The sequence below is a fragment of the Podarcis raffonei genome, chromosome 8, assembly GCF_027172205.1.
Source record: "Podarcis raffonei isolate rPodRaf1 chromosome 8, rPodRaf1.pri, whole genome shotgun sequence".
NCBI classification, from domain to species: Eukaryota; Metazoa; Chordata; class Lepidosauria; order Squamata; family Lacertidae; genus Podarcis; species Podarcis raffonei.
In genome coordinates, this window is record NC_070609.1 from 71,219,078 (window position 1) to 71,241,214 (window position 22,137).

The 22,137-nt window shown below is 45.1% G+C and overlaps 1 protein-coding gene across 2 annotated transcripts in view; it reads left to right on the plus strand.

Moving 5' to 3' along the window:
* LOC128419710 (Golgi integral membrane protein 4-like) overlaps positions 1 to 22,137 on the plus strand; it is a 45,270-nt gene that overhangs the window by 14,893 nt on the left and 8,240 nt on the right. For both annotated transcript variants that reach the window (XM_053400725.1, XM_053400726.1), the window contains exons 3-12: positions 969 to 1,018; positions 2,630 to 2,683; positions 6,039 to 6,189; positions 7,779 to 7,861; positions 9,243 to 9,386; positions 10,849 to 11,130; positions 13,272 to 13,429; positions 15,941 to 16,155; positions 18,186 to 18,253; positions 20,321 to 20,488. In XM_053400725.1, coding sequence (XP_053256700.1) covers positions 969 to 1,018; positions 2,630 to 2,683; positions 6,039 to 6,189; positions 7,779 to 7,861; positions 9,243 to 9,386; positions 10,849 to 11,130; positions 13,272 to 13,429; positions 15,941 to 16,155; positions 18,186 to 18,253; positions 20,321 to 20,488 — 1,373 coding nt within the window. The remainder of the gene's footprint in view (positions 1 to 968; positions 1,019 to 2,629; positions 2,684 to 6,038; positions 6,190 to 7,778; positions 7,862 to 9,242; positions 9,387 to 10,848; positions 11,131 to 13,271; positions 13,430 to 15,940; positions 16,156 to 18,185; positions 18,254 to 20,320; positions 20,489 to 22,137) is intronic.

Sequence of the window (22,137 nt, forward strand, 5' to 3'; positions counted from 1 at the left end):
AGTACACCCACCCTGTCCTGTATTTTGCCAGACCAAAGTTGGCAACCCATCTAGCTCAGTATTGTCCGCACAGACAGGCAGCAGGGTGTCGAGCAGCAGACATTCCTTACTTGGAGGTGGTGGGGATCGAACCTGGAACCTCCTGTGTGCAGTTCAAAGGCTGCATCACTGAGCTCTACCATCATTTCCTCTGTTGCAGCCTTCATTCCCAAACCTCTGGGGTTTTGTGCTGGTGCCCCAGCGCTCAGCCGCATTGCCCTGCTAGAAAATAAATAAGCATTTAGTAAAAGGCTGACTCGACTCTTGTGTCTCGGAGCTTTTGCAAAAGATCAATATAGCAGTTGTTCTTCTTGGGAGCGTTTCTGAGAGGGCTGCAAGTGATCTCTAATTATCTTGGATAAAGATGTGGCCTTCTGTGCCGTGTGCGCTGGGTGGCTAATCGCCACTTGACGACTGGAGAAGAAATTGTGAAGGATTTTGGGTTGTAATTGAGGGGTTTTAGAAAGCAGGGATGGGGAATCTTGTACTAGAACTCCCAGCATCCCAGGCCATAAGTCATGCTGGATTATACAGCATTGTATAGTGTTATTCTTCTTCTTAGACATCCCTTACCATCGGTTAGGCTGCCTAATATATATGTGTGTTTGCTGTGTGTGTGAGTACAAACAATTGTTGTTATTGTCAGCAACACAGAGTGTTTCCACTGGTGCTCCTTTCAGACACGGGTTCCACTTTGAATTCTTTTCTGAAATATGATGGAGGATAGGCTTCTGCGTTTTTAAACTTTGGATTTCTAGTTAGTTGCTTTTCCAGGGATTTCTTTTAAAAAATTTTTTAATAGTGGGCACATTCCTTCCTATTAGGTTCACGGGCTTTTAAACAGCTTCCTCCTTCAAATGTAAACCAGATTCTAGTAAATTCCGTCTCACTAATTTCCCTGGTTGTTCTCCCTCTTAACCCCCTTTTAGATTTTTTAGTCTACAAGTTAGAAGCTCAAGAAGCCCTCAACAAAGAAAAGGTGGGTGAAATTAGAATCCTCTGTGGGTGTGAAAGGGAGGTGTGGTGGAGAGGGGTAGAAGGGGATGAGAGGGAGGGAAAGGAAGGGAGAGAGGGGTAAAAGGGGGAGGGAGAGGGAAGGGAAGAAAGAGGGGGATGAGAGAGGGGAAGGGAGAGACAGGGTGGAGACAGAAGGGATGAGAGAGGGTTGGGGGAATAAGAGAGGGAGGGGTGAAAGTGAGGGAGAAGGGGACACACATACAAAGGAATAATATCATTTATCAATATGATTGATCCTTTGAAAATAATATTTACTATCCTTTATTAATGATATTCACTGTACATGGTTTTTCATTGCACTGGATTAAACCCATATATGGATGGATAGATAGATAGATAGATAGATAGATAGGTAAAGGGACCCCTGACCTTTAGGTCCAGTCACAGATGACTCTGGGGTTGCGGTGCTCATCTCGCTTTACTGGTTGAGGGAGCTGGCGTACAGCTTCTGGGTCATGTGGCCAGCATGACTATACCGCTTCTGGAAAACCAGAGCAGCGCTCGGAAACGCAGTTTACCTTCCCACTGGAGCAGTACCTATTTACTCGCACTTCATGCTTTCGAACTGCTAGGTTGGCAGGAGCAGGGACCGAGCAACAGAAGTTCACCCCGTCACGGGGATTTGAATCGCCTACCTTCTGATTGGCAAGCCCTAGGCTTTGTGGTTTAACCCACAGCGCCACTCGCATCCCTTGCGTGTGTGTGTGCGCACGCGCACACACACACACACATACATATATATAAATTTTCTGATTTACATTTCAAAATATTCATTAACAACCTTAAATCAATGACTTCCCTTCTTCTCTTTACGTGGTTCAATATGCACACATCCCTGCATATTTTACAAGCCGTTCAGTAAACCATTATTTACATCCATCAGAACTTATTTACACTGTTGAATTTATCTGAATGCTACCAGTGTTTTTAAATGAACACAATTTTCACCCATATATTCAGTAAACCCTCAAATCTAATAATGTAAGACAAAATTTAAATTCTCAACATCATAACCTCCACTCCCAATTGTTCCTTGCAACAGTATGCCCAAGTGTTATTTCTCCAGAAAAAAAATTGTGCCAGAACTTGCCCTGAACACCTCCCTCGTTCTCTTAGAATGGCCATTGTTCCCACCTGAGAGGTGCCAGAACAAAGTTCCGGCAAGTTCCAGCTGAAAAAAAAAAAAGCACAGGGTATGCCACTGCAGCTGGCCTTGCTTCTTCACAGCTCCCTTGTCACCAAAGACCTAGACAAAGTGGTGGGTTTTTAATTGGCACCTCAGACTAGACAGAATAGGAGCCGGTCACTCTTTGAGGAGGGGAGAGAGAGTGTTCTGCAGCTGGTGTGCCACCACCAAGAAGACCACTACCGCTGTGCTTGGTAATAAAATTGGTTCCCTCCCCCCATTATGTTTTTACTGTATTTTTTACTGTTGTTAGCCGCCCTGAGCCTGGCTCTGGCCGGGGAGGGCGGGGTATAAATAAAATTTGTTGTTGTTGTTGTTATTATTATTATTAACCGCTTTTGGTCATTTTGGTTACTGACAGTTGCGTTTGTCACTTTTTCCTTGCAGCAAGATTCCATGAACAGATATGGAGCCCTGAGTTCTCAGCATAAGATCCTGAAGGTAAACGGACCCTGCTTCTTTTTGGCACAGGATTCTCAACCATTTCTAGGGGTGGGGGAACCTGCCGCCCTCCAGACGACAACTCCATCATCTCTAAGCATTGCATTCCCACGCTCCTCTCTAATACTACTACTACTAATAGTGGAGTATGGTGGAAGCATCACAGAACAATGTGGAATGTTGTCTGGATGGTCCAGTATTAATCCACCGTTATTGTGTAAATGGCATGTGGCAGAATTTATCCACTCAAAAAGAACAACCCAATCTAGAGTGGTCCCTACGTACTCTGGGGAGGGTGTCCAGAATGACTGCTTGAGAAACTGGCCCTAACATTTGTACACAAAGGTCTCGCTATCCAAACACAATATGCTCTCAGGAAGTTGTTTGTTAGGCTCGTGTCTGCATAATGAATTGCCGATTTACATTGATTCCTATGGGGAATATTTTAATGCGTTTCCAGCCACAGAATTTTGACCCCAAAAGACCACACAAAAACCTTGAAACCTTGCAAAAGGCAAACAAGGAAGGGGAAAAAATGCTAATGCTCTCTTATTTGACCAGTCTCTCCTGCTTCCTCCCTTCTAAGTCTTATGATTATATAATTCAGTGCCTATTTATGTGTTTGTTAGGCAAGGCTATCCAGGCCTGTAAAAGTTACTTATATGTATTTATTTTAGCTACTGTTGATTTTAACCATCTTTTGGATGTTTGAAAATGCCTTTATTATTTTACTTTTTAAATCAAACATTTTAATGTTTCATGTGATATTTTTTAGAAACAGCTTAGAGCTTTTCTTACAATTGTGCGGCACACACACACAAAATATAATTTAAATAATCTTCAGTGAGTCTATTTTGAGTAGTATTGGATGCAAGCTTTAGATTCTGTAGGATAAACCAGGTCCCCATTGTGGCTATTGGTACACATTTAGCAGGATTTATGATTGTTTAGCAGGATTTATTATTGTTGTTAAATTTTGTTAATTAATAATTTTATTGTTTTATCTTTTTTTAAACCACTTTTTTTTTTTACAAAAGCACTGTATACGTTTTAAATAAATAAATAATAGAAACAAAAATCAATGAAATCCTCTAAGTGGTTTGCGCAAAATCATATAAAAGACTCATTTAAAAACACCGATAAAATAAAAACTTTAAAAACAAACAAACATAAAAAATCCGCTTGAAAGGACAAAAGCTCAGTGAAACTCCAATCATGAACATTTCCCAGTGTGTTTTTTAAAAACCTCACACACAAGGTTTAAAAAGCCTGAGAGAGGGAGAGGTGGAAAAATGTCTGTCTTTGTTAGTTTCCTTCTGGGTCACTTAACCCAGATTTGTTATGCTTTCACTGTTAATAGATTCTGAGTACACACTCTTTAATTTGGACTTTTACAATGCATTAATTGGCTACAGGGATTCTAGTTCCTTTTTTTTTTAAGTAACCAATGTAAGACTGAAGATGGTGGTGGTGATTTTACCTTCCCTTCATCACGAAGTCCCAGGGAGGATTGCAACAATATAAAAATACAAAAAAGTATTATTATTACTATTGCCTTTGCTTTATTAGTTGCCTTCCAAACCACTGCCTCAAGGCGACTTACCTGTAACAAAACTAAAAACACAAAAACAGCAAATATGTCTAAAGCAAGACTGACAAGTAGAAAATCGTGGTGAAGACCCCATTATTCAGCCAGGGAATACTTCGATTGTTTCCGGAATAGCTCAGCCTTTCTTTCTGCGACTGAACTGAGAACCCCCATGTGAGTTTATAGCCCTGTCTTTCTCTGCCCTTTCCCAAGCTAGGGACCTCTAAAAAACACCGGGGGAAACCCTTTCGCACGGTGCCACTGACCCAGAATTCACCTCCTTCGGTGTTCCCATAGTAACTTGCAGCGATCGTGCTCTGCTTGGCTTGGCAGCACCAATTATATATGTAGATCGATGGGTGCTCAGGTGAACCCCTGGCCCCTTATAGACAATGGCTAATTCTTCACAGCCACCCCAGTTTTTGAGGCTAGCTGGGCAGGGTTGGGAGAGGAAATGCTTGGGAGAAGAGAAGGGAAGAAGTGGTGGCAGCGGGAACAAACCCCTGTCTTCCAAGGCTGCCATATCACTGAGTCTTGCCTAATGGTCCCAGTAGTTTGGATGATGGTACAGTATGTCTTGCCGACCTGGGAATAAGCCTTGTTAAACTCCGTGGCGTCTGGGGAGAAAACCAGCATAGGAGCGTACTATAAAAGTTTACCCTCGTTGGTACAAATGAAGCTCCCACTGCGGTTAATCAACTTGAATCTTATCAATCAGTCAACTTGAATCTATCAGTCAGTCAACTTGAATCTATCAGTCAGTCAACATAAAAGTTGCTGTTGCTGAGAAGGCTTATCAGCCAGTTAAAAATCAAACAACGGATAGGTGAAGTGATTGAATCTGAATAAATCACTTTGGCCAAATTGATGTACAAACTGTGTGATAAGGACAATTGTGACTTCAAGGAAGAATGGGAACTTTTTACAAATTACTTCAAAAGACAACAAAATGATCTGGACTCCTTGGCAGGTTTTGAACAAACATCCACAAATTTATTAGTTGAACACATGATAGATAAGGCAAGGATATGTACAATTTTATAACATGCAGAGAACAATATGTGCAAAGAAACCGGAGAGGGGAGCTGAGGGAAATCCTTGCGGGGGAGAGAGGGAGGGATGGGGGGAAATAATGTAATTGATTATTTAGACTGATAATTTGTTATGCTAAAATTGTTTAATAAAAATATTTTTTAAAAAATAAGGATCTGAATAAATTATGATACAGCTTTAAGCCCTAATGTGATTAAGAGAGCCTTTGGAGGTAAAATTAGAAACGTATAAGTGGGAGCTGCCACAAAATGTTGCAGCACGGAGTATTCCAGTTCAGGACACTCCATTCCATTCAGGCCTTTCCTGATTTCCTCTTTCTTTTCTTGCCACCTGCCTGTCAGCCTTCTGTGGCCACTGACCCTGCTCACTCCTTACCAGACATGAGTCCCCACAACCTTGAGGATCTTACTGTATTCCTACAAACCTTGGGGTTTCTTCTAAACCTAAGGATTCCTACTATATATATGGCATGGATGGTACCATTTTGACTGTATGAGTGCTTTGAGAGTTTTGTTTACAATCAAGTGGCAGATACATTTTATGAAACAAACCATTGGCACTCATTTTGGATCACTGTAGACAGAGGGACTGATTCCTTGTTATTGATTTGGAAAGGTTCCGAATGGGGGAAGACGTGAGTGCGTCACACAGGAGTCTCTCGCCCTGCTGCTCCTACCCTGTCTCAGTTCTAATTTTTATTTTTCCTTGGATTAGAATCAGCACGAAGATGTCAAGAAGCAGCTTCTCGACCTGCAGATGCAACACAACGGGCTGAAACTGGAACACCGCAAGATAACAGAGACCCACAACCAGAAATACTCCCAGCTGCAGAGGGAGAAGGAAAGCGAGGTGGGAGGTTTGCAAGGTGAGTGCAGGATCCTGCATTCGCAGAGAGGATGGGAGAAGTCAGCAGCAGAGATTTGGGTCTCCTCCTTCGACTCCAGAGATAGGGTCATCCACCCCACTCGCCCCATTCCCCCCTTTGCCATTATCAAGGGCCGTCTTCAGGCACCACACAATAGCCCTTCTGTTAGTGTGGTAGCATGCAGGTGGCGTTGTGGGTTAAACCACAGAGCCTAGGACTTGCTGATCAGAAGGTTGGCGGTTCGAATCCCTGCGATGGGGTGAGCTCCCGTTGCTCGGTCCCTGCTCCTGCCAACCTAGCAGTTCGAAAGCACGTCAAAGTGCAAGTAGATAAATAGGTACCGCTCCAGCAGGAAGGTAAACGGCGTTTCCGTGCGCTGCTCTGGTTCGCCAGAAGCGGCTTAGTCATGCTGGCCACATGACCCGGAAGCTGTACGCCGGCTCACTCGGCCAATAAAGCGAGATGAGCGCCGCAACCCCAGAGTCAGTCACACCTGGACCTAATGGTCAGGGGTCCCTTTACCTTTACCTTTACTTACACTTTGGAACTCCCTGCCTATTGACACCTGGCAGGGTCCTTCATTGTATTCTGCATTGGGCAGGACTGGATGACCTCTTGCAACTTCAGTTTCTAAGGCAGCTACAGCCATTCTTGGATCAGGAAAGCATAACCACGGTTGTCCATACCTTGGTGATCTCACATGCTGGAGTACTGCAATGCACTCTGCGTAGGGCTATCCTTGATCTGGTTACAGCTGGTGCAGAAGATGACTATAGGTCACTTGTGGGAATTGCATATAATGCCTTGCTTACAGGACTCGCACTGGCTGCCCATTTGCTGCTGGGCCAAATTCAAGGCGTTAGTACTAACAAGCGAGTTCCTATTTAGCTCAGGACCACCTTCCTTGAGAGACCATCTTATCGTTTATACACACAGTAGCTGCGAGAGCTTCTCCAGCAAGGCCTCCGAAGCCTGCTCTGAAATAACCTGGAGCAGGGCTTTTAGCTGACCTTGTTCTGCAGAATAGCATCCCTGTCAAAATACAACAGGTGTCCACTCTCTGCACTTTTCCAGAAACAGTTGAACTTGTTTTTGCTGCAGCAGGCTCTCCCGACTGAATCGACAAGTCTTTGCCACGAGTGTCCATCTGTTAGGATTTTTCTTTTAAATGTACCTGTTGCTTTTGTGTTTTTAGCTATTTTATGCATAAATTGCCTTGAGAAGGTGATTGATAAATCAACTGCCATAACTGCAACTCTGCAGTTAGCTTGGAAACCTAAATACAGTGCTACCTCAGGTTAAGAACTTAACTTGTTCTGGAGGTCTGTTCTTAACCTGAAACTGTTCTTAACCTGAAGCACCACTTTAGCTAATGGGGCCTCCCACTGTCGTTTCGCCGCTGTGGCGCGATTTCTGTTCTTATCCTGAAGCAAAGTTCTTAACCTGAGGTACTATTTCTGGGTTAGCAGAGTCTGTAACCTGAAGTGTTTGTAACCTAAAGTGTCTGTAACCCGAGGTACCACTGTATTGTTATTTAAATGGAGCAACGTGCGATTATTGTCATTTATCTCCCCCCCCTCCCCTTGCAGATACAGTTTACAAGCTCAGGGAGGAGAGCAAGTTGCTTCGCAAAGCCCACCAGGATGTTCACTCACAGCTTCTCAGTGCTCAGGTAGGCTCTGGGGATGGGCAGTGCGGTGTAGTGGTTAGAGTACTGGACCAGGAAGGGTTCAAATCCCCACTTGGCCATGAAGCTCAGTGAGTAACCTTGAACTGCTCACTGTCTCTCACTCTAACCTACCTCACTGGGCCGTTGTGAGTATAAAATGGGGAGGGAGAAAGCAATGCACACCATCTTGCTCCCCTTGGAGGAAAAGCTGGGATAAACCCTAGATGGAATATACATATTCACTCAGTGATTCATAGCGCTCAGCCACAGTGGCCTCCCTGACATTACCGCCTCTCTCGTTGTGAAGACGGTGCCCCATCTTTTGGAATTTTTTCGAAGGTGAAGTGTTCATACCAGTTACCAGTGACTGTAAACTGCCCTCTTCGCCTTTTTCCCTGATGGCACCGGGGGGGGGGGGGGGGAATTGGGAAGAGGGGAAGAGAAGAGGCAAAGTATATTTCTAGGTGTGCTGGAAAGAAAATAACAGCATATGTTAAGTACAGGTGTTTAGAAATGAGGGGGGCAAAGAAGGCATGACTCTCTGTTTACCCCCTGCCATCCCCGCTGCTGTTCAGCATCTTGTGAAGTTGATGAATTGAATTCATATTCTGCCCTTGTTGGGAGCCCTTTGGGAGCTGTCCGGGGTCCTGATTCCTGCCCTGATCGACCTGCCCAGAAGAGCCTTAGCTAAAAACGTCCTCACTGGAGAGAAACGGATGGTCTCTTCTGTCCAAAACAGTTACAGAAAGGTAGCCGTGTTGGTCTGCCATAGTCAAAACAAAAAAATTTTTTTCCCTTCCAGTAGCACCTTAAAGACCAACTAAGTTAGTTCTTGGTATGAGCTTTCGTGTGCATGCACACTTCTTCAGATACACTGAAACAGAAGTTGCCAGATCCTTCTATATAGTGAGAAGGTGGGGAGGGGTATTACTCAGAAGGGTGTTACAAAGGAATTTCAGAAATAGACTGGAAAGAGAAGCTGCTGAATTGCAACTCATTACCAAACTTAAAACCATGGAGAGACCTGGTCTGAACAAAGACATTGGATTCTTATCTCATTATACATGACAAAGCCATTTTTCACCTTCCCACCCCTTGCTTTTTCCTTTAAGACCTTTTGCTGTCGTTAAGAGTCGTCAACAGGCTCATCACAGCTATCTGCCAATCACCCATTCCCACCACCCTTCTGAGTAATACCCCTCCAGGATCTGGCAACTTCTGTTTCAGTGTATCTGAAGAAGTGTGCATGCACACGAAAGCTCATACCAAGAACTAACTTAGTTGGTCTTTAAGGTGCTACTGGAAGGAAAAAAAATTTTTTGTTCTGTCCAAAAGCGATTGTTCTAACTCCTTTGGGGCCCTTTCTCCTTTGGTCTGCCTCCAGGTCCAGATGGAAGAGTTCAGGCAGCTGAAGGAGACCCTTCAAAAGATGCCGAGCTTTAAGGAAGTGGTTGGGGCCAAAGCGCAGCTGAAGAATGAGCAGCCCCCAGGACCAGGACTTGGCATGTTGCAGATTGTTAGGCCAAAGGTAGGATGTCTCGATGTCCCTGTCCCTCCTCTCTCACTTTCCAAACCTTAGACCCAGGGGAAAGAGCTTCACACTTGAGTAGGATAGTAGTAGTAGTAGTAGTAGTAATAATAATAATAATTAACAATATATTTATACCCCGCCCATCTGGCTGGGTTTCCCCAGCCACTCTGGGCAGCTCCCAACAGAATACTAAAAACACGATCAAATATTGAAAACTTCCCTAAACAGGGTTGCCTTCAGATTTCTTCTAAAAGTCAGATAGTTGTTTATTTCCTTGACATCTGATGGGAGGGCGTTCCACAGCCCCTCTGCCTGGTTCCCTGTAACCTCTCTTCTCTCAGTCAGGGAACTGCCAGAAGGCCCTTGGCGCCTTCAGATGTCTTCTAAAAGTCAGATAGATGTTTATTGCCTTGATATCTGATGGGAGGGCGTTCCACAGCCCCTCTGCCTGGTTCCCTGTAACCTCTCTTCTCTCAGTCAGGGAACTGCCAGAAGGCCCTTGGCGCTGGACCTCAGTGTCCAGGCAGAATGATGGGGGTGGAGACAATCCTTCAGGTATACTGGGCCGAGGCCGTTTAGGACTTTAAAGGTCAGCACCAACACTTTGAATTGTGCTCAGGAACATACTGGGAGCCAATGTAGGCCTTGCAGGACTGGTGTGATATGGTCTTGGCGGCCACTCCCAGTCGCATCTGCCGCCTTCTGGATTAATTGTAGTTTCCAGGTCACCTTCAAAGGTAGTCCGACATAGAGCGCATTGCAGTAGTCCAATGTGGCCCTCCAAGCCTCTCTGCTTGGCCCTCGAGACTCTCTCCAGGCGACACCTCCTCTCCACAGGCCACACCTGCCTTTGCCGGTCTGGAATTTGCTCTTGCACTCATTCTGTGTCTTGCTTGTCTGGATGGAGAGGGGTGGAAGAGTGTTTGTAGAAACAGTTACTGTACAGAGGTGACATTCACATTTGTTGACTTGCCTGCAGCATGTGGCCCCTGGAAGGGAGTGTGACTTGCCTGCAGCATGTGGCCCCTGGAAGGGAGTGTGGCCCTCGGTTTCCCCACCCTTGCTGTGTACCAATATCAAACTCATTCACCAAGGGTGGATTCTTATGTAGGCAGAATGGCACCATGCAAATGCCAAAGGGAGATAGTATCCGCAGGCCTAGAGGAACCCCAGTTTTTGAATTGTCATCGTTATTATCTCTGGGAATGGGATGTCAAAAGGAAAAATGTCCAGTGAAGGTAGAGCATGCTCAGTGAGCATGGAATGCTGAAAAAACCAAGGAAGGGGAACGGAACGGCATGTTCTAGATAAGGGCGCGACTCACGGACTGGCGGAAAGCACTCCATACTGCAGCATTTTGTTGCAGATCCCACTTGTTCTGGATGAAGTGCAGTTTCTGAGGAACCTCTTCCTGTCTAAGCTTGTCTTTCCTGGGATTTCCCTCCCCCCCCCCATCTAGGCCTCACTAGGCAATGAAGCAAAACCACCCCAGAGTCCCTTGGGGCAAGCTGCAGTTCCAGCAGAGAGTTCCACTGTTGCTCCGGCCTCTAGCATCAAAGGGCAGGGAGAAGCCATCTTGCATGAAGGCAATGGCAGGCCTCAGGGCAATGTGCCGTTTGGCCAGGTGGCCCCGCCCCACGAAGCCCACCTGCCGCCTCCGGCCTGGCCTCAGATGGGGCAAAGGGATAACCCCATAGTCCGCTTCACGAGGATGGTGAATAGCGTGCAGAATGGGAACCAGGTAAGAATACTAAAATAATATAGAATTAAAAAATAAATGTTAAGATACACTTTCTTCAAAAAACAAGAGCTATTCTTACGAGGTATTTTTACAACATACATCCCAAAGGACAATAAGAGAGTCTTTTTGTACGCAATAACGGGTGCCAGGATAGCGACAGCAAAGCATTAGAATAGTAACATAATTCCAACGAAGGAGGAATGGTTAATAAAATTAAGTGAATATCTCAAATTGGCGAAATTAACAGAAATAGTAAGAAATCAACCAAGTGAAAAAATCAGGAGAGAATGGGATGTCTTTACAAATTATATGAAGAAGGTTGGTTCCCCAAATTATGACTGGCTTAGTCTAGACTAAAAATTCCACAGGTAAACAAACTGTCTCTCCACAAAGTTTAAAATGATTACAGACAACCAAAGATATAAGATTAAAGGAACCGTACAGTGGTAGAAGGAAGTCAATTATTTTCTTTCTCTCTTTCTCTCTCTTTTATTTGATATTTTTATTTTTCCTATCTTTTTTGTCTTCACTATATACTTTTTATTTTTGTAATTTTGTAAAAAAATTTATATTAATTATTTTTCAGTATATGTTAGTCAAGGTAATTTGTATTATTCATACAACTGTATTCTTCTATGTATGTATGTATTAAGTATACAGCAAATAAATAATAATAATAATAATAATAATAATAATAATAATAGAAAACTCAGTTGCCTCCAACTCAGAATTTTACTCAGAGTGGACCCCACTGGAATTAACAGACGTCATGTCTGTTAACTCTGATGGGTTTGCTCTGAGTAGGACTAGCAGTGCATGCAACCCAATATTAGTGCTACTTTGTAGGTCCAGGGTGGTGCTGTGGTTAGAGCCTTGGGCTAGAAATTGGTTCAGCCAAATTCAAATCCTCCACTCAGGTGCTTGGTGACCATGAGCCAGTCCCTGTCTCTCAGCCTAACCTACTGTATTTTTGGCTCTATAAGACTCACTTTTTCCCTCCTAAATAGTACGGGGAAATGTGTGTGTGTCTTATGGAGCGAATGCAGGCTGCGCAGCTATCCCAGAAGCCAGAACAGCAAGAGGGATCGCTGCTTTCACTGCGCAGCGATCCCTCTTGCTGTTCTGTCTTCTGAGATTCAGAATATTTTTTTTCTTTCTTTCCTCCTCCAAAAACTAGGTGCGTCTTGTGGTCTGGTGCGTCTTATAGAGCGAAAAATACGGTGCCTAGCACTGTTATTGTGAGGATAAAGTGGGAAGAGGGAGAATCATAAGCTCCTTCTTAAGGAGCAATCATAAGGACCATCTTAAGCTCCTTGGTGGGAAAAGATGAGCTATAAATGTAATGAATGAATAAAAAAATCTTTAGGTTCAGCATACCCATTCAGCTGGGCGAGAATTGGGACTAGTCCACGTGACAGTTTATAGTGGACTTACGGCTGCTCATCCGTGCATTTTTTATTGTAGCATTCACACAATGCTGTCTTCATCAAAACACCACCCCATATTATCCCTCTTCAACTTTCAAATTTGCATTTATTAAGAATATTTGTACCCCAAAGCTCCCAGAGAGGCTTACAAGTAATCCATTTGAAGCAAGGCAGTCCCTGCTCGCAGACTTAACAATCTAAAAACAACTACATCCATGAAACACAAGGTAAAAAGGACAGGGAGGGAAGAGGAAAGAAGCACTAACTCTTAAACAGTCGTTCTTATGACAGCTGGTGTACAAACCGTTGTGGCTAGGAGGTGGTTTGGTGGAGCTGGTTATTGTCAAAGCTGCTGGAACAAACCCTGCTTCCCATATCTCCCACTCTGGCAGTGTCATATTCTATGGAAAATCCATTAAGGAAAAAGAAAGGGGGAAACAACCCATAGGAAATGGTAAATCTGGATTAAAATCTGAGGTGAAAAGATACGCCTTTAAAAGCAGCCTAGGAATCAGCCAGTGATGCTTGTTTTGTGGTTCAGGAAAGCCCCGAGTCCACAGTGAATTGTTATGTGGAAGTGCCCTTTCTCCCCTCAAAATACTCTTCCACTGGGTCTCCCCAGGCCTAGTCATCGCACTCAAGCCACTCTACCACACTGTCTCTCCAGTTCTGCTTTCAGGGTATGTGCCCCCCTTTTGCTTTTTCTCTCGGTAGGATCAAAAAGCTGCTCAGAGCAGGCCGGGGGAGAGTGAGGAAAACGTTCATTCTGAGGCCATGGCAAACAGCTTCAGACTCATTCCTGCCTCAGAGGAAGCCCAGGATTTGGAAAAGCAGCCCTCTGTGGGGAGCCAGCGGGATCATGCCATGCAGAGGTTTGTAGCCTTTGTGGGCTGGGGTTCACAGTCACCCCACCTGGCAGGAGTGAGCCAGCAGTAAATCACACAGTGCAAGTTGGAGTTAACTCTTTATCCGCAAAAACATAGTCGACACAGGAGTGTCAGGCCTAATGAGCACAGCAGCTCATCCCTGGGAGGTCTTACTCCATGAATCAGTTGCTGATTCTGAAAGTCCCCACCTCCCCACAGCTGCCTAAGTCACAGGGTTTCCCCCCCAAGCAATCAGAGACTGCGCCTATGTGTTGTCAATCTCTCCATCCATTTCATGCCTCTTCTAGTTCTGGGAGATCAGAGGGGAGGGGAGCTTGGTGCAGCAAGAGCGGGAGACACTCGTGTCTCTTCCCCAGCCTGACTCCTCTCTGCGTCTTGGCCTCTCTCCTCTCGCCCTCCTGCTTCAGCTTCTGACTCTGATTTTGGACTTCCCTCTGCCACAGACTCTCCCAGCTCCCAAAGCCCTGTTACCTCCTCAGCTTCCGACACCACCTCTCCCCAGTCGTCTCCCTCTGACCACCGCTCCCAGAGTTAATAAATAATAATAATAATAAAATTTTATTTATATCCCGCCCTCCCCAGCCAAAGCCGGGCTCAGAGGGGCTAACAACAATAGAAGTAACACAACATTATAAAATCAATTCATTTTAAAATCAATTCAAAATCAAATTCATGGCGACCATTGGGCTAGAGTTCTGTGAGGATTACCAAAGGAGGGGGTCAGACTGTGCCTTGGCCAAAGGCCTGGTGGAACAGCTCTGTCTTGCAGGCCCTGCGGAAAGATGTCAAGTCCCGCAGGGCCCTAGTCTCTTGTGACAGAGCGTTCCACCAGATTGGGGCCACAGCCAACAAAGCCCTGGCTCTGGCTGAGGCCAGCCTAATCTCCCTCTGGCCCGGGATCTTCAAGATGTTTTTGTTTGAAGACCGTAAGGTCCTCCATGGGACATACCAGGAGAGACGTTCCCGCAGGCATGAGGGTCCTAGGCCATATAGTTCTGAGCCTTCTTCCATTGGTGGTTCCCCAGCTGGTTCCTCCCAAAATTCCACTGCATCCAACCAGTCCATGACTTAAGAAGTCTTACTGGATCAGGTCGATAAGCCATCTAGTGCAGTATCCTATTGTCACGGTGGCCTACTAGGTGCCTGTGGGAAGCTTTCAAGCAGGAATTGAGTGTGACTGCGAATATCCCCTCCTGCAGTTTCCAGCAGCTGGTATTAAAAAACTCTGCCTCTGTCCTTGAAGGCAGAGCAGAGCCATCATGGCTAGTAACCACTGCTAGCCTTATCCTTTGCAAATTTGCATTATTTTCTTTTAAAGTCATCCAGATTGGTGGCTTTCCGTTGGAATGAATCCCAGAACTCTCACACTGTGTGAAAAGTCCTTTGTCTATCCCGAATCTTCCAACCTTCTGTTTAATTGGCTGTTCACCTGTTCCAGTGTTAATAAGAGACCGAGAAAAACTTTCCCCTGTCTACTTTCTCCATGCCCAGGCATCATTTCATCTGCTTCCATCACATCACATCGCCTTTTCTCTGATCTTATAAACCCCAAATTTTGTAACCTGTCCTCATAGGGAGTTGCTCCACCCCGTCAGCATTTTGGATGCCCGTTTTCTGACTCTGCGATATCCTTTTTGAGATGAGGCAACCAGAACTTGTTTGAGAATGCTGTGTGAGTGTTTCTGGTTAGGTATAAAAAACTGACAATCTGTGCATGGCGTTGCAAGCTTCTGGTCTTCTGGTAGCAGGGCCTGCTCAGCACTTCTCATTAAGGAAGCCTTAAGCTGTTTATTTCGAAGGCTGCTTCCTTGCGCTTGCCTCTAATTATTCAGTAATCCACCAGACTCTGTGGGAGAAGTCCGAGCTAAGTAGGTGTTGTTTTTCTTCAAGGTTATATGGAAATATGAAAACAGCAGGTGATAAGTGGAAGCTGAGGAGGATAAGAATATATTTGGCTCTCTTTCTCTTCCCAAAGTGCAGGCAAAGGCTGGAAAAGAACCATAGGGACGTCAATTTTCTCCACAACGGCCATCACTTTCACAGAGCACAGCTCAGGCTTCCTCAACCTGGTGCCCTCTGGATGTTGTTGTTGGACTAGAAATCCCCATTCATCCCTGACCGATTGTAAGGTTTTGAAAAACAACAACTAGAAGGCACGAGACTGGCAGAATTCTCAGTGTGGTTTAGCCATCAATACCTCTTCCTAGTGAACTCTGGGAATGGTAGTTCTGTGAACAGGAGTCTCTTAAGAACTCTCAGTGCCCTGAACAAGCTGCCATTCCTAGGATTCTCTGGGGGAAGCCATGATGGTTTAAAGTGGTATGATACTGCTTTAAATCTATAGTGCAGATGGGGCCTCAGTATAAGGCACCTTGCTATGTGTCCCTGTTCCAACTTTACAAAAAGGTGGAAGAGACAATTCCTGAGAGATTCTCCTGACTCTCTTTCTTTCTTTCTTTCTTTCTTTCTTTCTTTCTTTCTTTCTTTCTTCTGCAGCTGGCAAGACATAGTCAACAAGGTCAATGCCCAGGTAGATGAAGAACAGGCTCCTCGTTACCCACAAAGCCTCCACCTTGGCGGCCGACCTGGGCAAGAGCAAGCGATAGCCGACGTCAATCAAGCGCTGGCCAATCCACAGAGAGGGGCGGGGAAGCTGCGAGCCAGTTGGGAAGCGGGAAAAGGAGGAGCGGATGACGAGGAACTCCATATGGGTATGGGTCCCGGAACTTCTGGGTTCGTGATCTTAAGGGGGCTGTTATGTGGGCGGGCAGAGGAGGATTCTGGGATTGCTCCACGTGATGTCACAGGGCACAGCCTTCTGCACATGCATGTTTTGGGGTGGTAAGTTGGGAGTGGGAAATGAACTCCTGTCAATGAAATACAAAGATGGGCAATCTGTGGCCCTCCAGTTTTGCCAAACTCCCATCAGTACCAGAAAGTCTGTGATCCAGCTGCATCTCTGATATAAAGTCTTGTCCAGCCAATAGATAGATAGATACACACACACACACACACACACACACACACACACACACACACACACTTTGCAGGAGACCCAGAAAGCATTCATTCATTCATTCATTCCAGTTCCTATCCTGCCCTCTTTCCCAAAGGAGTCAAGCGCAGCAAATATCAAAATGTTAAAACTGAAAATAAAATGAAAATGAAATCACTTAAAGGCCATTAAACAACAACAACAACCAACAAAAAAACATTCAGAACTCAAAGCACATGTGTGTGTGAGAGAGATCCTTTATGATAATGGGGTCATTTGTGTGGGTTTGGCATTGTGCCTTGTACAAATCTCTGTAGAAATACAGTAGTCATGGAAGTGGGGTGAAGAAAGCTGGGTGGGGAGGTTGTTTGTCTGCCAGGGGCCCAGTAACCAACTGGCAGGGCCGGGGACTCCGTTGGCTCCCCCTGGGATCTTCCCATCATGCCGTCCCCTCCACTTCTCTGAATGAAAGCTACTTGTTGCCATGACGAAAGAGGGAGCATCCATGCTGCGCTCCGTCCTGCCACAGCATCGCTAGGCCCACAAGCAGCCATCTTCACTGGCTCTGCAGCCGGGTGGTTTCCATGGATACCTTGCAAGTCCTGCTCTCACCTGAAGGAAAAGCCCCGGCGCCCTGCCCTGGCCGAAAAGCACGTCAATTAACATTATTATTTATTAAATTTCTAGGCTGTCCTTCCTCCCAAAGGAGCCAACTAAAAGTAGAGAAACAACACCATTAAAATAAAATAAAAACCTATTGAAAAGCATTCCAAACATCTGTTTTAAAAAGAAAGAAAGAAAGAAAGAAAGAAAGAAAGAAAGAAAGACAGACAGACAATGGTCATGTTTTAGCATAGCTAATAAATAATTTCCAAGGTTGCTGGGAACAGTCTCTCTCCGTCATCAAATGCCTGGGTGAATAGGAATGTTCCTTTAAAAATCTCTCCTGAATGTTAATAATGAGGGAGACAGACTCACCTCACTCTAGGAGGTACTCCAAATTTAATCCCCCTGACTTTCTAAAAGGAATTGGAACCAGCACACAGACAAGATTTATTTTATTTCATTTCATAAGATTTACACTGCTTGGTTGTAAAACAAACAAACAAAATATACTTCTAGGATCAAGCCACCAATTAGTATATATATTGTACTAATTTAAATATTAACACCTACGGAAAGAATCCTCCTCTGAGTTCTTGTTCTTCAGCAACTGAGAGACTGGACACACAGTGGGGGGGGGGAGTAATACAAGAGCCATATTTCTTAATTTGTTCTTTACTGGGGGTTTTTAATTGTAGGTTTTGCTGGAAAAATATATATAAATACATTTATAAAAAACAAATGCAAGATTGGAAAAGTGAGAAACCAAGAGGAGCTGAAATACACTTTGCCCTTCCCTACTGTTGAGCTTGAGATTGTATATTCTTTGGGGCAGGGATCCTGCCACTTTGGGGGTTGTGCTGCTCCCATTTTCATAGGCTTTGGAGTCGCAGGTTTTAGAAGCAGGACAAAAATCGGTTGGGAATGCAAACCGTCTGCTTGATGCCGTAATCAATCTTACAGAGCGCAGTTGGGAGAAGTGGGATTTGAACTCACACCTCCCGAAGAGACGATGTTTTGTCAGGTACAGGGCAACAAACAAGATGGATGGTTCCTCCACATACAGGAGCTGACTAGACTGGAGACAGGCATTGTTAAGAGGTTTGACACTTTCACCTTTTTTTTTTTTAAACTTTTGTTCAGATGCTGGCATGATTGAGAAAGGAGGCAATTCTCAGCCCCAGAAGGATGCAGTCATCCAGGAACCAGTGGTAAGAAGAGAGGAAAATGAGATTTTTACATAGTCGGGAAACAACATGTGGTGGCACCCCACTTGTGGAATGCTCTCCGCAGGAAAGCTCGCCTGACACCTTTGTTGCATATCTCCATATATTATTTTGCTGAAATAATTTTTATTTGATTTTAAAAGTATAAAGTTATAACAATACAACCATACACATACACATTTGGAGATTCCTCCGAATCTCTGGACTTCTCACCTTCCCCTCCGTCCTATTATTAAACTTTTTCTATTATTAAACTTTTTCTACTGCACCTTTCTACACCATCATATTTCACTATCTTCTAAACATTTTCTAATGCTGATACTGTGGATGTTTATTTCAATCCTGCCATCAAGTCTATTGACTTTCTTTGTTTCTGCAAATATAATATGAATGGCTCCCAGTCTTTTTCAAAGTCTCTGTTGTCTTTTTCTCTTAGTCTATCTGTCATTTTGCCAGTTCTGCATAGTTCGTCAACTTCTCTTGCCATTGTTCTTTAGCTGGTATTTCTCCAGTCTTCCAATTTTGTGCAATCAACATTCTTGCTGCTGTAGCTGTCCAAATTGGAGGGACCCTGGTGAGATGGGTTTCCACATCTTCACCATGCGCAGCGTAAAGATAGACTTCCCTGTCTACCTCCCATCATTCAGTTTCATTTGATAATGCTTATTTTTTAGTACGATGAGGTGGGAGAGAAAAAGCCATGTAGCGCTGGCTGCAATGGGTCGACTCTAAGAACCATAAGAAGAGCCTGCTGGATCAGACTGATAGCCCATTGTGGCGATCACACACAGGGCCCCCGGACGTTTGACGGACTATTGACCCTGTGCCGCCACTGCGATTGCTTTTTCCGCTGCCACCACCCCGTATCTCACGGGGACATACGGAGTCCAGTCAGTTGTTAACATAAACAAATAATCAAGTTTATTTTTAAATGCAGGAACAAGCTTATGGTTTCAGTTAGTTTTTCTTTACAGTTTCTTAATCTTAGTTCCTAACAACTTCAAACTGATTTTTCCCAACTATCTGACTCCACCTAACAATTCATCTCACTCTCTCACAATACAACTCTACCAACCCACACCTAAACCTCCCTCTTCCTTCTTTAACTCCGAAACCTCAACTCTCAACTCAACTGACTTTCAAAACCTCCCACTCTAACTTTTATTCCCCTCTTGCATTCTCACTGGCCAATCACATCACACCTATTTTAACCCCTTCCTTATGACCCATCCTAGGAGGCAAACGCCACACCCATCTAGTCCAGAAACCTGTTCTCACAGTGGCCAAGCGATGCTGCAATGGGAATTCCACAAATATCACCCGAGCACAAAAGCACTCTGCCCTCCTGGCATTCAGAAGCATTAATAATAATAATAATAATAATAATAATAATAATAATATTTCTTTGTTTATATCCTGCCCTCCTCAGCCGAAGCCGGGCTCAGAGCGGCTAACAACAGTAAAAATAAACTCAGTTTACATAAAATCACAATCAATTAATTGAAATACATTCTAAAATCAATTCATTTTAAAATGAATTCAGAGTCAAATTAATGGCAACCATTGGGCTAGAGTTCTATGAGGATTACAGAAGGAGGGAGGAGGTCAGACTGTGCCTTGGGTGGAACAGCTCTGTCTTGCAGGCCCTGCAGAAAGATATCAAGTCCCGCAGGGCCCTAGTCTCTTGTGACAGAGCGTTCCACGAGATCGGGGCCACAACCAAAAAGCCCTGGCTCTGGTTGAGGCCAGCCTAACCTCCCTGTGGCCCGGAATCTCCAAGATGTTTTTATTTGAGGACCATAAGGTCCTCCATGGGACATACCAGGAGAGGCGGTCCCGTAGGTCCTAGGGTCCTAGGCCGTATAGGGCTTCCGACTGTGAAGGCAGAGTGTAGCCACCTCCTCCGATGAATTTGTCCCATCCTCTTTAAAAGTCATCCAAGTTGGTGGTCAACACTGCCTCCTGTGGGAGTGAGTTCCACAGTTTAACTGAATAGGACTAGCATTGGAGACAACTCTGTGTGGGTCCCTCATTCCTTGCTTTCCTGCTCAGGTGCCTGATGCTGCTGACCCTGCCAAAGACCCCAACAATCAAGGGGAAGATGAGTTCGAGGAGGCAGAGCTGGAACGCCCAGACTTTGAAGAGAAACTAGGTCAGGCCGTTCCACTTGGCCACACCAACGGGCCAGCTAAAGATGCAACAAAGGGAAAGATTCAGAAGGTAAAACTTGTGTTTCTTGTTTGGAGTTTGACCCTGGAGCTGTAAAGAGTGCCTGGAACTGGAGGCAGCTCAGATGACAACACAGTAAACCATGGTTTGTTTGGGTGGGAGATGCACCTCAGCAACCCTTGAGCTCCACCTCCTGCTCTTTTCTCCAGCACAGCTGCAAAGATGAGCTTGGAAGTTTGTGGTTCTGTTTTCTGTGCGCAGCCTGGGAGTCATTTTGGACTCGCAGCTGTCCATGGAGGCGCAGGTCAATTCTGCGTCCAGGGCAGCTGTCTACCAGCTCCATCTGGTACGCAGGCTGAGACCCTACCTGCCCACGGACTGCCACACCAGAGTGGTACATGCTCTGGTTATCTCTCGCTTGGACTACTGCAATGCACTCTATGTTGGGCTACCTTTGAAGGTGACCCGGAAACTACAACTAATCCAGAATACGGCAGCTAGACTGGTGACTGGGAGCGGCCGCCGAGACCACATAACACTGGTCTTGAAAGACCTACATTGGCTCCCAGTATGTTTCCGAGCACAATTCAAAGTGCTGGTGCTGATCTTTAAAGCCCTAAATGGCCTCGGTCCAGTATATCTGAAGGAGTGTCTCCACCCCCATTGTTCTACCCAGACACTGAGGTCCAGCCCCAAGGGCCTTCTGGCAGTTCCCTCACTGCGAGAAGCCAAGTTACAGGGAACCAGGCAGAGGGCCTTCTCGGTAGTGGCACCCACCCTGTGGAGCGCCCTCCCACCAGATGTCAAAGAGAACAACAACTACCAGACTTTTAGAAGACATCTGAAGGCAGCCCTGTTTAGGGAAGCTTTTAATGTTTGATGCATTACTGTATTTTAATATTTTGTTGGAAGCTGCCCAGAGTGGCTGGGGAAACCCAGCCAGATGGGCGGGGTATAAATAAATAAATTATTATTATTATTATTATTATTATTATTATTATTATTATTAATCATCAATCAACTGCAGCTCACCATGGTGCATGGAACTGATAAACCATGGTTAATCTTAACGATGCATTGTGAATAAGAACATTTCCTGCAGGGTTCTGGTTGGCCTCTTTGAGAACAGGATGCTGGAATAGATGGGCCATTGGCAGACTCTTAATGTTCAGCTGAAGGTTGCCCAGAACAAAATGTGTATGTCCTGTTGAAAAAGATCCTTCTGCCCCTGATTTCTGGCCTGGAAGGTGTTACGGGAGCTCAGCAGAGCTGTTCCCACCTGATACCCTTTAAAGCTGCTCAGGCTGGTCTGGCCTCTTCAGCAGAGCAAGTAACTGGCTGTTCAGGCTCTCTCAGACCTTCCTCCTCCTCCCCCTCACTCGCCTGTGGGTTATTATCCGAGAGACGAGATCCCCTACCTTGTTTTGACAAGCTGCCAAGCCGTCTCTGTGTCTCCTGTTTCTCCAAGGCTGCATTTTACCTGTCAAAATCTAAAACAAAAATTGGTAGGTAGGTAGGCAGGCTTGGTTTGTTTTGTTTCTTTAAAAAGCACACTCACACAGTGGCATCCGAGCAGAACGTGTGGCCCTCTCTAGATGGGTTTGGCTGTAGACTTGGGTGGATCTGAGTGCTGCAGATGTTAGTTTTTGGAACTAGCTTGAAAGGTGTGGGGCGCAGAGGGAGGGAGAGGGGGGCAGAGA